Genomic DNA, 14,821 nt, shown 5'->3' with positions numbered 1-14,821 from the left:
CTCGGCTCTTGTCCTGGCCGGCGTACCCTCCCCCGTTTTCGTCGCGGAGGTCCTTCGCGCCTGAGCGCCGACGCCCACCCGCCTCGGCGTCGGTGGACATTCCCCCCACCGGTGCCACCACGCGATCGATTGCTATGCCATCAAGCGGTTCGATTGCTGGCTGGCTGGCCAAAATTGTCAGATACGTTTTTTAAGAAACTGTTATTTTGTATCCTCATTTTGTGCAATGCTGTAATATTCTTTGTTACGATACATTCGGTATAATGCTGAATGTTGAGCGGATCTGGCAATGCAGCCACAACGCTACATCCGGTCCTTTGATAGCGAAAAAAAAAGAGTTCTTGTACAATGCTCAGAGAAGTGGTTGCTCTCTATGCTCCGGCAAATAAACATCCTCGATCTAAACAAGAAGGACCATCTCTAGTCTTTATTCTCCCTCATTTAACTGTTTTCTGTGGTTCAACTCTGAGTCTTTACTGAATGTCTGAGCATTTCAGCCTATCGCTAAAGGAGATGATGGACATCCTGTGGATGAAACTAATTTTGGCTTCTGGTATCTGGGATCTTATTCATTTGATCACGACTTCCAGCTCATTACTATAGTTGAGGTTTGAAACATAGATAGATGGGTAAATCGAGACTTTTGCTATTTGTCTCATCTCCGTCACCACAACAGACTGATGCAGAGTCCACATCACAGCAGCTGCTGCACTGATCCGCCTCGCTCCCCCCTGCCCTCACTCATGAACAAGACACGACTGCTCTAATAAGAGTTGGGGATGTTCCATTTCTTCCATTTTCCGTACCGCTTATTCCTCATTAGGGTCGCAGGGGGTGCTGGAGCCTATCCCAGCCGTCTTCGGGCACGAGGCGGGGGACACCCTGTATTGGTTGCCAGCCAATCGCAGGGCACACAAAGACAAACCACAGTCACTCTCTCACTCATACCATGGGACAAATTGGAGTGTTCAATGTGCCTGCCATGCATGTTTTTGGAATGTGGGAGGAAACCGGAGGACCCAGAGAAAACCCACGCAAGCACAGGGAGAACATGCAAACTCCACACAGGGAGGCCAAAGTGGGACGTGATCCGGTGACCTCTGCACTGTGAAGCCGACGTGCTAACCACTCGACGACCAGGCCGAGTTGGGGCTGATGATTTCAATACATCAACAGTAAAACATCATCTGTAAAATAGAGAGGCAATACCATACTCACCAAACTGGGGTGCCTCACTGCTTCATCTGCACTAAGAATTACTCTCCATAAATGTTATGATTATAATAAATGACAAAAGACAGACTTGGCAAAGTCTCTTCGACTACAAAACGAATCTGACCTATCACCGGCAACAAACACAAATCCACATTGGGAGTAGAATGACAGTGCAGCACATATCCCTACATTAAAATGTAATCATGTAAATTAATCTACATGTTTATTTCTGTACCTGTAAAAAAGATCACATTTACTTTTTTTGGTATCCTGATTACATAACGGCAGACGTATTCTGTTACTCCCCACGGCTTTTTGTCGTGTGAAATTTTCATAGAGGAACTACATTAATTTTGTTTTGCTCTTCCATTCAACATTATTCTTATTTCAAGCACAATTAAGGCATTTTTTCAAGCATTGTTAAAGGACAACCGACGCCTCCAGACATAATTTGTAAAATCACTTCAAATGACTTCTACTGAGTGTATTTTACAAAGATTCCACCGCATATTGCTGTATTTTACATCTTAAGACTCGTGCTGAATATTCAGGAAGTCTTGTTTTCGAGTTGATGACCATCCCCACGTGACGTCACGTTTGGAACGCCCCCGACCGAGAAAGCGACACACAATGCATTTTGCGATACTTTGTTTGGTCTGAAAACTTTGTGTAGATCCGTGTTGATGGCGAAATTAGAAGGAAAACACATCAATAGCGCGATGGTGAATAGTTGTGTGTTGCACCAAGACAATTATTTGATATTCGCTGACACAAATTTCTAGCAGACAAATCAGCCCATTTCCAACGGAGCTCGGGCGCCATCTTCTGCATTTTGTGGTTCCCATATTGCTGTCATTTACGGCTCAAATTAATATGGGAGGACTCCTTTATTCGATTGTAAACATTTATGCTTTCCTCTTCAGAACTATTTGAATCATATTCATAACTGGTAACAAGAAAGCATCTTCTCCGAATGTGGAGCCATTGTTTTGATTCTCGAACGCTACCGACCCATGCGTACCAAATCCAGCAGACATTTAAACAGCTTCTTCCCCCAAGACATTAACTCTTTGAACAGTAGCCCAAATGGAATTGTATAGTGCCTCTTTGCAATTTTTTTGCTGATGATGGAGCACACTGATTCGCTGTGGTGACCCCTTCAAGGGAAAAGCCGAAAGGAAAAGAAGAAGAAGAAGATACTAGTGCAGCGTGTTCGACCGGAAACAAATTCCTTGTGTGTTCTACATACTTGGCAATAAAGATGATTCTGATTCTGATTCTGACAAGGCAAGACGTCTTGAAGTGACGTCACGAACTGGGGGCGGGACTTTCTGAAACTGGCCATTTCCAGTTTCATTTTGAAGTCATTTTTGGACAATTTAAGTCATTTTTATTGGTGTTTTTCATTTGACTAAAAATATCATCCTGCGTGTTTTAGGTATTTTAGATGCTATAAAAGTTTTTCTGATGTCAGTTAGGAAACAAAAAAATTGTGTCGGTTGTCCTTTAAAGCTCTATAACAAAGTGGCAGGAGGTGAGCAGAGGGAACTGTGAAGACTGCTGTTCTTTAGTCGAAATCTCTGTTTTATAGTTCGAGTGAGGGATGAACTGCAAGAAGACCGAGTAGCAGCCTTGTACAGCATGTGAATGTGTGCATAAGTGAGAGTGATACACAGTAAAGTAAAAAGGAACATATATGTTGCATGCACATCCTTACTTAACACAATTTATGCAATTTGCATTGACCCTACCTCGATGTGACAGATTTCCGTTGCTCTCTTTATGAATGCTGCTTGGGGCCACTTGGCCCAGTAGGGGTGTGTGAGTAGATGGTAATGTCTGGCTCGTGCTGTTGAAACTGGTCTGTGTACTTATGGAAGTAGGCGTTCGGAGCAGCTCGGTGGAGGTCCCCCTGGACTTCTTTGGGGATTCGGCTGTTGCCAGATGCCTCGTTGTGGTCAAGACTGTGGTCGATGCAGTGGTGGTGGTTGTGGGTAACACTGATGTCTTGGGGATAGGGGTGGCTTTTGTTGTTGTACTTGTCATAGATGTTGTCGAAGAGGTGGTCGTGGGAACGGCTGTTGTGGTTGTTCTTGTTCGTACTGTATAGTAGAAAAAGAAAAAATAAACATCAGTTTTAGTGAAACACCATCAGATGTGGAAAGCGATGTCACCACATCGAGGTTACATTCTGTCCTGCCACACTATGGACAATACGGCCCCAAATTAGAATGTTCATACCTGGCAAATCTTGCATTAAAGTGAATTGTTGATTTTATTCCTCCAAGTGGAAATGTGAAAGGTGAAAGATGGTAAAAAAAATGATATTTGTTAATGGTGGGCGACATCCAGTTTTACAGTACAAAGGTACAAAGTACAAAGGCAGTGAAAAGGTTAAGGGTTCGATTTGGGGCTGTGAAGTTTTCATGTCTGCATGTGTTTTTCCAGGAAATTTCAACCAAGATTCAAAAACATGCACGACAGGTTCAGTAGAGATGATACTGTCCCTAGATTGTGAGTGTGAATGGTTGTTGCTCGTCACGGTGTGCCGGTTCACGGTTGGAAAGCAGTTCATTGTGGGATAAGTTCCTGCACACCCATAATATTTCTGGGGAGAAATTGTTTTGATTATAAATGGATGCAATTACAATTACATGATTGGCTTAATAGTAAATTTGATGTCATTGTTATACCTTCTGCAACCCTATGGGTGTCCTGGGCAGCATGTCGGCCTCACAGTCAAGAAGTATTGGATGTTAATATTGGCCCAGGCTGACCTGTGTGGAGTTTCCCCACAAAGTAGTTTTCCTACATTGACTTTATATTATTGAAAAAAAATATATATATTGAAAAATCTAAATCAGGAGTGTGAAATATAGTGTCTGCATGTCTGATCTGGCACATAAGATGATTTGGTAAAGTACTGTATAACAATTGAGTACTAACCAACTGAATAAAAAGCTATATGGACGTTTGAAAAAAGTACATTAGTAACGAAAGCATGCATGATTATTTCTCTGCAGTTCTACTTGAAACCACCCATCAAATATCCAAATCGTTTACACCCAGGAGAATCACAGGTGTGCTTGAGGCTCTACATGCAGTTTTTAAGCAGTAAGCAGGGCACATTCGGTTGCAGGACTTTTACCTAAACCAAAAAGCTTTCAAGTTTGATGACATACAGTTAATCTCACAGTTACCGCAATATCCGGGGTATAAGGCACACCCAAAACCCTTCATTTTTTTCAACATGTGAAGTAATATTGAACCACAACAGGTCTCGCGACTACTGTGAGCAGCCCCGACTCAATTTTCCAGTGTAGAAGAAGTCATGTACGGTCTAAGCAAGCATATAAAAACGTAGCTTGGGTTGCGTTTTATATATCCCTGCATGGACCATCTACTGTTGGGTCTTATAATGCGGTGTGCTTTATATAATATTATTTTTTATGTATTTAATGTATTTACAAGTAATGCTCAAATTAACAATGTAAGATGAAATGAAACAAACTGGCTTGGATGTCATTATAAACACGACCCTAAATCAAGGTTTATTTACAGATTGTCACGGTTTGCAAGGTGGTGATGGCGGTTGTGGATCCCAAAATAAGCAGGTAGGAGGGAGCAGCAGGTTGTATTTGAGAAATTGTATTAAAATAAAGTCAGCAGGTACAAAATCTAAAACATCAAAATCATCTGAACAGAAAAATATAGAGTATCAAAGAAAACCAAAAGTCCGCCAGGATGAAACAAACTTGACAGGGTGCAGAAAACACATGCACAGCATACAATGAATGCACTGCACAATGCAATGACACGACAACAAAAGTCGTGCCGGGAGTCCTTTTGACTGCCACTGATTGGAACGACCAACACCTGCGCGGCTGCAGGCAGGGCCGACAGCGCTACCCGTTGGTCGCCAATCAGAACGTGGCAGTCTGCCACTGATCGTGACGACCAGCAACTGTGCAGGTGCAGGCGGGGCCGACAGCGCCACCCGTTGGTCGCCAACCAGATCATAACACAGATAATGGAATGTTAAAAGAGCAATAACGATGGAGCCTTTCTTCCCTGCTCAGTACACAGTGATACATTATACAACCTGATTTCTTCTTTTTTTTGTGAATTAGGAATCAAAGAACAAGACAAAATTGTGTGACCAAAACCCTGGTTAAATGGCAGGTATGCCTAAATATGACGTGAAGTCCCTCTCTGTTCTTTTTGCACTTCACTGAATTCTTGAAAAGAAGACTTATAACCACATATTTGGATATTTCACAGACAGATGGAAAATTAATTATTTTAAAATCACCATTCATTTTATGACATTTAATGAAAATAAATGACAAATTTGGATTGGATTTTTTAGTTTTCAGTTAAGCCTCACAATTTGTTGAGATTGAATGGTGACCAGTCGAGAGTGTACCCCGCCCGTCGAACAATTAGGATATCATATGCTACAGTTCGTCTGTCCTATTTAAAAAAGCAGCTTAGAAAATTGATGGATAGTTTTTTCTGTTGGGCTTTCAGAATACCTAGTACTATATGATGTCCGTTTTATTGCATTCAGTCGAGACTTACCTGTGACACAACGCCTCATATCGGGTCCCAGCTCCATTTCATCGGAACAGGCACACGTATATTTGGGGGAGTGGTCTGTAATCTGGGGTGCCTTTAAACAAAGGTACTCACAGCCACCATTGGGAAGACTGCCTATGTTACACGTGTCAGGGGCTGTAAAGAACAAAGACAGGCACGTACACGCATTCACCTTTTTAGAGGTACCAAACTCAGCTAGTTAATATGCACATTCACTGAAACCAAATAAATTGAGCAATAATTTGAATGGTACTGTTGCAAAATACGATGAAATTAATTTATTTTAAACTCTCATTGGAAACGTTTGACACCATTTGGAGTTCACTTTCACCGTAAATTTGCTAAATTGTACGAGTGTTTCAACATAATATTTTTGTATCAAGCAAGCTGTTTATATATTCATAAATATCACGTGTCAAACTCAAGTCCGACAAATGCCCGATGAAAGTCAATGAGCCGATTGCTTGATTAAAAGTGGGTTGTTAAAACTTTTTTAAACTCAAATACTGAAATATTCACATCCCTCAGCCAAGACTCAAAATGAAGTTCCTAATGTAATGTGGGGAGGCAACAGAACTAGGTCAGGTTGTGGTTTGTTGCTGTCTCTTATGTGTTGTTCTGGGGAGCAGTTCATCAGAGAATTCAAATGAAATCATGGGCTACATCAGTCACACACTAAGAAAGCTTTGCACAATGGTTTTATGTGCAATATTTCAGGAAAGTGGAAAATGGTGGAATTGAGGTTGGTAAATTATTTCAAAATTATTGCCATATGCTACAGAGATTGTGAAGTGGGGATATCCTTAAGGCACGCCTTGTTGAATCCCCCAAAGTAAAATGTAAAAGCCATGCCGGATGATAAACATTGGCAGTGTTGACGCTCCAGGAGGACACGATGCATCACAAAAGGCAATAGCTGCTGGCATGTAATTCAGTCATTACGTGCCAGCAGATTCAGTAATGACTGACTGAAGAGCCAGGATATATGTTGTACATTACTACAGTAATGGCAAATTTATTTTTCAACTGTTAGAGCATCTATGTTTTATAACTCCCCGTTCAGTGTTTGACTTAAACATACATTTCATACAAAATATAGCACTAAAGCAATTTACAAACACATTCACTTTACGAATGACCGCTCGGGAACGTATCTTGTTTGTAAGGTGGGGAGCGTCTGTACCCTCTGGCCGTCTAAGCACGATGAAGGGCAGCACTTTCATCCGCCCTGCCCCAAACTATGGATGTTGCTTGGAAGTGAGTTCCAGAATTCACTTCCAACCAACATCTTCTCACATTAAAATCCCATCTCAAAACCCACCGATTCAAAAACACATAGTAAATTTCAATTAATCATTTTTATTTCTTTGTTTATTCTTTATACTTATATCTACGAATTTATTGTTTTGTTCTAGATTGTAAACCGTCCTTTAGTGTTTTGAAAGGTGCTTATAAAGAAAAGGTAATTATTATTTTTATTCATTTTGCAGGACCATAATTTTACTGAAACAATACCAGCTGTGTAAACAGGATGGCACCACATCCTGAATAATTTAATTTGTTTGTATCCATGCATTCATGTCTGCAGAGTGCCCTACCCTTTGGCTGCCTCTGCTCATGGAACACCACCAGATCCAGCGGATTGTTGAGATGCTCTGCTACTTTCGACACATCGTTCCCCGTCAGGCGATTGACGCTATAGATGGCTTCATTCTCCAAGTCGGTCCAGTATATACGATCCTGGAGAGAAGAATTTCCAGATTTGAACGAAACGATGATTCATCCCCAAACAAAGAATGACGGTATGCCTAATTTACGTGACTCCGAATTATACTTGATTAATTTCACTTTGAATAAACAATCAAGATATTTAAAGAATAAGAACTGTTTGAAACTGCAATAATTTGCACACACACACACACATATATATATATATATATATATATATATATATATATATACATATATATATATATACACACATATATATATATATACACACATATATATATATATACTGCATTGTCCCACCCCCCGCACAAAGCTATTCCTAACCATGATGCATTAACAATGACAGCAGATTTGATGGTGACAGTGGGGTGAGCAAACTGTATTGGATTGGATTGGATATGCCTTTATTAGTCTCACAGTGGAGAAATTTACATTTCACAGCAGCAAAGTGATGAAAGGAATGAAAGTAGAAAAACAAAATACATGAGCTGCTGGAAAGGCAGCCACTCTCGCGGCGCCGTCTTGAAGTCAAAAGAACAAAAAAAAAGTAAATAACAAATAATATGACAGCATAGAGACAATATTGTGCCACCACTTTGGATTTCAAAGCAGTCTGGTTTTTAGGGTTTGAGTTTGAGTATGCTGGGATTGGGTGGCAAGCAGTTAATGTTTTCATGAAGTGATTTTATAAACTTTAGATTTTTTTGTTTGAATATATGTCATTCAGAAAGTAATTATAATTATAGGTAGAGAGGGTGGGCCGGTAGTCGAGTGGTTTACACGCTGACTTCACAGTGCAGAGGTCTTAAATTGAAATCCCGCTCCGACCCAATGTGCGAAGTTTGCATGTACTCCTCGTGCCTGTGTGGGGTTTTCTCCATGTCCTCCGGTTTCCTCTCACATTCCAAAAACATGCACGGTCGGCTGATTGAACACTAATTGTCCCTAGTGGGAGTGTGAGAGTGGTTGGTTGTTTGTCTCTGTGTGCACTGCAATTGGCTGGCAACCAATTCAACCTTGTGCCCGAAGGGCTCCAGCACCCAGAGTGACCCTCACGAGGATGAAATGGTCTGGAAGATGAATGAATGAATGCAGACAATGTTAAATGCCCAGTGAAAATCAAATATCTATCTGGTACTGTAGATGAAATTAAAATGTTTATTTACTCCTCTCTGCAGTCTGTCGAATTTGTTCTGCCTGCCATTTAACATAAAAAGATTCCCTTTGTATTTGATGTCAAATAGTTTTTCGAGCACGGCCTGGTAGTCGAGTGGTCAGCACACAGAGGTTGTGAGTTCAAGAACCATGAATGCCCTACCCTTAGTGTTATCTGGTCTTTTTTTGATACCATTCTATATTTTCAAACATGTTATATAAGTGAAGAAACAGCACATTGTCTGTATCACCTTTTAAATGTGCATGAAATGTTCACATTTATTTACTGCGAAGATCTTAAAGCATCAAATTTCTCGACTGGGTCACAGCAGAAGCTGTGATCTAAGACAGCTGCCGGAAAACCAGGTTATTTCTGCTCAATTATGTCTCAATAAAAGATAAATAAATTAATAAATAAATTGTCTCAATAAAAGATGTACAATCATGACAACAATATGAAAATGACTGTTCGTGCCTCTCACAGGGAGACAGGAATGAAGATGAAATGCGGGCTTGTGTCAGAAACAGCATCAGATTTGTTTTCCTCTTCCACACAACACCATTTTTGCCATTGCCACTTACAGGTACACAATCAGGAGAAAAATTGGGAATCGAAAACATCTATGGTAGATGTCACAGTTTTTTTCTCCTCTGGTTGTGTATTCTGTGTCATGTTTTCAAGTATGTTATTCTTGAAATGCTAACTTTAAATGACCATTTGTTGGTCTGGAGAATCCTCTGAGGCTCCATTCAAAGGCATTTTACAAACACACACACACACACACACACACACACACACACACACACACACACACACACACACACACACACACACACACACACATATATATATATATATATATATATATATATATATATATATATAAATCCTCGTCTCACCCACCATGGGTGGTGTCTGTCCCCCGTTTCAGCTCGGGTCCTCTACCAGAGGCCAGGAAGCTTGAGGGTTCTGCGCAGTATCCGTGCTGTTCCCAGCACTGTGCTTTTCTGGACCGAGATAGCCGATGTTGTTCCCGGGATCTGTTGCAACCACTCGTCCAGTTTGGAGGTCACTGCCCCGAGTGCCCCGACCACCACAGGCACGACTGTCACCTTTACCTTCCAGGCTCTCTCCAGCTCCTCTCTGAGCCCTTGGTATTTCTCGATTTTCTCATGTTCCTTCTTTCTGATGTTTCCATCACTCGGGACCGCTACATCCACGACAACGGCTTTCCTTTCCCCTTTATCTATGACCACGATATCTTCATGATCAGGATTGTTCGCCCTTCGGTTAGCCATCCTGGGTGAGTCCCATCCATCAGCAACTGGTTCATTTGTGCTGCTAGGTGCTCGTGGAGAGCTGTGAGTTTCTTTAGCCAGTAGGTGTGGACCATATCCGGGCCTGGTGCCGTCCAGTTTTTCATACCTGAGACTCTTTCTTGTATATCTGCCGCTGTGATGGTAACTGGATTCTGTTCAGGGAGGTTGCTGTGCTCCTCTTTCAGAGTCACCAGCCATTGTGCACTGCGGTTATGTGCAACCTCCTTCTCCCATATGCCTTTCCAGTATCTTTCAGTTTCCAGCCTTGGAGGGTCTACTCTGCTGTCAGAACCCTGCCACTGAGCGTACACTTTCGCAGGTTGTGTTGCGAACAGCCTGTTTATTCTTCTGGCCTCATTCTCTTTCGTGTACCTCTTTAGGCGACTGGACAAGGCCTGGAGCCTTTGTTTGGCAGTTTCGAGTGCTTCAGGTATGGTTGTCTGCATGTACCTCTTGGGTATTGGCCTTTTATTCACACCTCTCTGGGTCTCCGTCAATTTGATGTTGATCTTAGCCTCCAACCGTCTTTTCCATGGTGGGTAATGAATCTCGTGGCTCTCATGGTTGCTCTTGTAGCCAAGCATCTCTAGGATCACTGATGCTGAGGCGTATATCAGCTCATTGGTTTCCGTGATCGTTCCGGTCGGGATTGTTCTCAGTGCTGCATTCACAGTTTCTATGAGGCTTTCAGGTGGTACTTCACAGAGCCGTTGTAATCGGTTTCTTAGTTGCCCAGTTTTCATTCTTGCCATGATCTTATCTCTCAGGTCAGTTGCTGCCTCGCTCAGCATTTCATTCATTGGGGCTGGCTTCCCAAACTCATCATTCATTGGGGCTTGCCTCTCAATCTCTGGTTGAACCTCTTCCTCTGATGTGGCAGCCTGGGGCCCTTCACCTCGGAATTTGTGTTGTACCTCAGCAATCTCAAGTTGTGATAGCAATTGCCGTTTGTGGATATTGGAACACTGAGCTACTAGTTGTTTTGTGATCAACCGTGACTGTGGGTTTCGAAGTAACCATTCAGCCCCCATTCTCCGCATGTAACCCCTCTGACTAGGGTTGCTTGAGTATTAGCATTCCAACAAAGCCATGTTATCGCATCTCGTCCATCTCCGCTTTGTTCCAGTAGCCCATTTTTCATCAAGGTGCTCTGATTCCCCAGCACCTGACGCAGACCTTGTTTGGCTGGGCGACGTCTGAGCCGGCATGTCATTCCATTTATTGTCTCTCATCATTGTATGAGGTAGGCATTAGCGTGAAGGGTCTTGCCCAAGGACCCACACTGGATGATGTTTTTGTGCTCATTTTTCTCTGCCCCAAGTGGAATTCGAATTGAATTCGAATATATATATACAGTAAAGTCTCGTTATATCGATATCGGATATATCGATAGTCCCGGTTATATCGATACTATTTCTATGCACGCACGGAGAACATTACATGCAAACAGGGTCGGATATATCGATAGTCCCGGTTATATCGATATTTTTTCGGACTCCCTTGGATATCGATATAACGAGACTTTACTGTATATATATTTTTTTTCTCCTCTGGTTGTGTATTCTGTGTCATGTTTTCAAGTATGTTACTCTTGAAATGCTAACTTTAAATGACCATTTGTTGGTCTGGAGAATCCTCTGAGGCTCCATTCAAAGGCATTTTACAAACACACACACACACACACACACATATATATATATATTGGATGAGAAGCGAAACGTCCGATACCTTCAAAGGTTTGTTGGAACCTTTCCAAACATTCAGATGAACTCCCATGCCTGCAGCAAACGCAGATTTTAAATGATAGGATGCAAGTATGAGACGACTCTCGACTTATTCAAGTGTAAAACTCTTTATTTACCATCCATTGCTTGAAAGGTTACATTTGATCTGATAAGATTCTTAGACCCTTACCACGCCTTGACTGTATCTGTAGCTTTCAAGGTAAGGGATTGTGATGGTTTCCCCATCTTGATAAATGAGAAAGAGGAGAAAACTAAGCTGTCAATCACAGACAAAAGCAGTGAATGAATAAATCGGAGTCTTCTTCACATCTCGGCTTATTTGTTTTATTTTAATTTGTCAGCGTACTTACTGTCATATGAGTTGTGGTTGTGCGAAAAGGGTAGAATTTAGATACACCTCAGAAAGGTTAAATCCACTAATATCCTGAACAAAGAGAGCCTTGACTATACTCCACTTGGATCAGATTATACACAGAAGTCAGATGGTATCAAGTATACTATCCATTTCCGTACCGCTTAATCCTCAGGGTTGTGGGGGGGTGTTGGAACCTGTCCCAGCTGTCTTCAGGCACTAGGCAGGGGACACCCTGAATTGGTTGCCAGCCAATCGCAGGACACACAGAGACAAACAACCAGTCACTCTCACACTCACACCATGGGGCAATATAGAATGTTCAATCAGCCTGCCATGCATGTTTTTGGAACGTAGGAGAAAACCGGAGGACCCGGAGAAAACCCACGTGACACACTCTAACACACACACACACACACACACACACACACACACACACACACACACACACACACACACACACACTAGCGTCGACAAACACACCCATGCAATAAACATGATGAATGCCACCTCTTGTAATTTTCACAGTGTGCGTAGCAAAACGAAGAACGAAGAAAGAACTTCCCACCTATCACAGTGCAGCCCCTCAATTATCACTTTGATCGCCACTGGATGTTGTCCACACTTTCTATGTCTAATAATTGATTGGCCTTTTCAGACTGACCACCCAGGAGAAGGTCAGGAACACCTTTTTAAAAATGTATTCATCCATCCATCTTCTGCCGCTTCTCCGGGGTCGTGTCGTGGGGGCAGAAACTTTAGTAAGGAAGCCCAGACTTCCCTCTCCCCAGCCAATTCTTCCAGCTCTTCCTGGCAGATCCCGAGACATTCCCAGGCTAGCTGAGTGACATAGTCTCTGCAGCGTGTCCCGGGTCGTCCCCGGGGTCTTCTGCCAGTGGGGCATGCCGGGAACACCTGGCCAGGGAGGCGTCCAGGAGGCATCCTGATCAGATGCCCGAGCTCATGACTATAGATAAGGGTTGGGACGTAGATCGACTGGGAAAATTAGAGTTTCGCCTTTTGGCCCAGCTCCTTCTTCACCGCGACGGATCGGTACAAAGTCTGCATCGCAGCAGACGGCGTACCGATCCGCCTGTCGATCTCTCGCTCCCTTCTACCCTCATTCATGAACAAGACTCCCAGATACTCCACCCTTTTCTGACTAAGAACCATTCTGTCAGATTTGGAGGTGCAGATTCTCATCCCAACCGCTTCACATTCGGCTGCGAAATGCTCCAGTGAGCGTTGGGGAGCCTTACTTGAAGGCCCCTACGAACAGTACCACATCATCTGCAAAAAGCAGAGATGCTATACTGAGGCCACCAAAATGGAACCCCTTCAACGGTTCAGCTGTGCCGAGAATTGTTATTGTCATACAAATGATGATTATGATTAGTTATTTAAGAGAGCTTACACCACTTTTATGTGTATATTTGCGATTCTTCAATACCTGAAAAACTGTGAGGGCAAATGGATGTCCCAAGTGGTGATGGGAAGACAGCAACACTCTGCGGTTGTCCCCATTAAAATCCACGCTGGACAGCAGGTGCAGCTTGGAATCTACCCAGTATAGACGCCTATTGGACAAATCTGGACATGAAGCGAGGGGTAAATTAGAGAGGTTATCCAAGGAGAAAAAGAAAATGAGAAGTAAGTAAGTGAAATTCATTCCAAAATAACTAAATAAGTAAACTGAGGGTGAGAGGTTTATGAATGCTGAGGCCAAGTAGCTCCACCATCAATCCTGCGCGATGTGAGAGCTGAGGCCGATGCAAACACAGATGTGATCATAAAGATGCAACTGTACCTCGCTACAAGGGGGGGGGGGTCTACGTACACTACACTATACAAGCAAACTGATTGGGTCTGCTGCATTTGCTGTGTTTACTCTTCAGATTGCATTTTTCAGACCTGTTTACTCTGGGATCAAGACTGTAGGGCCTTGGTAAACTTGATATTTAAGAGAACTGTTTCTATTTGATAGAATAATCTCAACGTGGCTGCACTTCTTCCAAATGATTAAACAGGCATTTTAACTCATTCACTGCCAGACATGTGCAAAAATGTGTCCACTCAAGTGCCAGGGGTTTTGTCATGTCAGCATGTCAAGTTCCATGATGCTTGCTGAAGTCTGAACCAAAATTTAAAAGATTTATTCTTGATTTCTGATGTTGTGATGAAACATTTATATGGTTTCCCAAAATTCATGATGGCCATCCAAGGCAAACAATAACTCCAACTCACAACAAAAAAAATAGTTTGACACCCCTAATTTATAATTCTGTGATAAATTGGAATTTTAAAAGTATTCTTGACTCACACATACACAGGACAGATAATACATAACAGAAGCACTTGCAGAATTGAATCAGATAAAAGACCAAACAGACTCATACAAAAGCTGCAGATGAAGAAAAAAAATATTCATTCAAAAAATACTGACTAATAAAAAAGCATGGGTGTATTAATTATAGATTGCAATATTACTGTATATCGCTACATTGGGATGGTGTGGAATTCAACCTGAAAATTGGAAGTCAGGGCAACAGCTCAGTGTCCTCGACCAGTTCTAAATTTTGGATGTTTTATTTTGGTAAATGAGAACACTTCTCATTGTGATTCAGTTAGATATTATGACAGTGCAAAGTATATATACTATAGGAAGTGTTATGAGTGTTTGTAAAAAAATGAGATTAGAAGTTGG

At 42.1% G+C, this 14,821-nt stretch overlaps 1 protein-coding gene across 3 annotated transcripts in view; it reads right to left on the bottom strand.

The window, feature by feature from the left end:
* The window catches only part of lrp8 (low density lipoprotein receptor-related protein 8, apolipoprotein e receptor), a 215,003-nt gene that overhangs the window by 16,301 nt on the left and 183,881 nt on the right, over positions 1 to 14,821 (bottom strand). For all 3 annotated transcript variants that reach the window (XM_089001780.1, XM_089001782.1, XM_089001781.1), the window contains exons 13-16: positions 13,568 to 13,707; positions 7,413 to 7,554; positions 5,797 to 5,949; positions 2,967 to 3,317 (exon numbers count right to left, since the gene is read on the bottom strand). In XM_089001780.1, coding sequence (XP_088857906.1) covers positions 2,967 to 3,317; positions 5,797 to 5,949; positions 7,413 to 7,554; positions 13,568 to 13,707 — 786 coding nt within the window. The remainder of the gene's footprint in view (positions 1 to 2,966; positions 3,318 to 5,796; positions 5,950 to 7,412; positions 7,555 to 13,567; positions 13,708 to 14,821) is intronic.

The sequence above is a fragment of the Hippocampus bargibanti genome, linkage group LG07 (genome assembly GCF_051943395.1).
Source record: "Hippocampus bargibanti isolate YZ-2025 linkage group LG07, ASM5194339v1, whole genome shotgun sequence".
NCBI classification, from domain to species: Eukaryota; Metazoa; Chordata; class Actinopteri; order Syngnathiformes; family Syngnathidae; genus Hippocampus; species Hippocampus bargibanti.
This window is presented reverse-complemented; position numbering and strand designations above follow the sequence as displayed.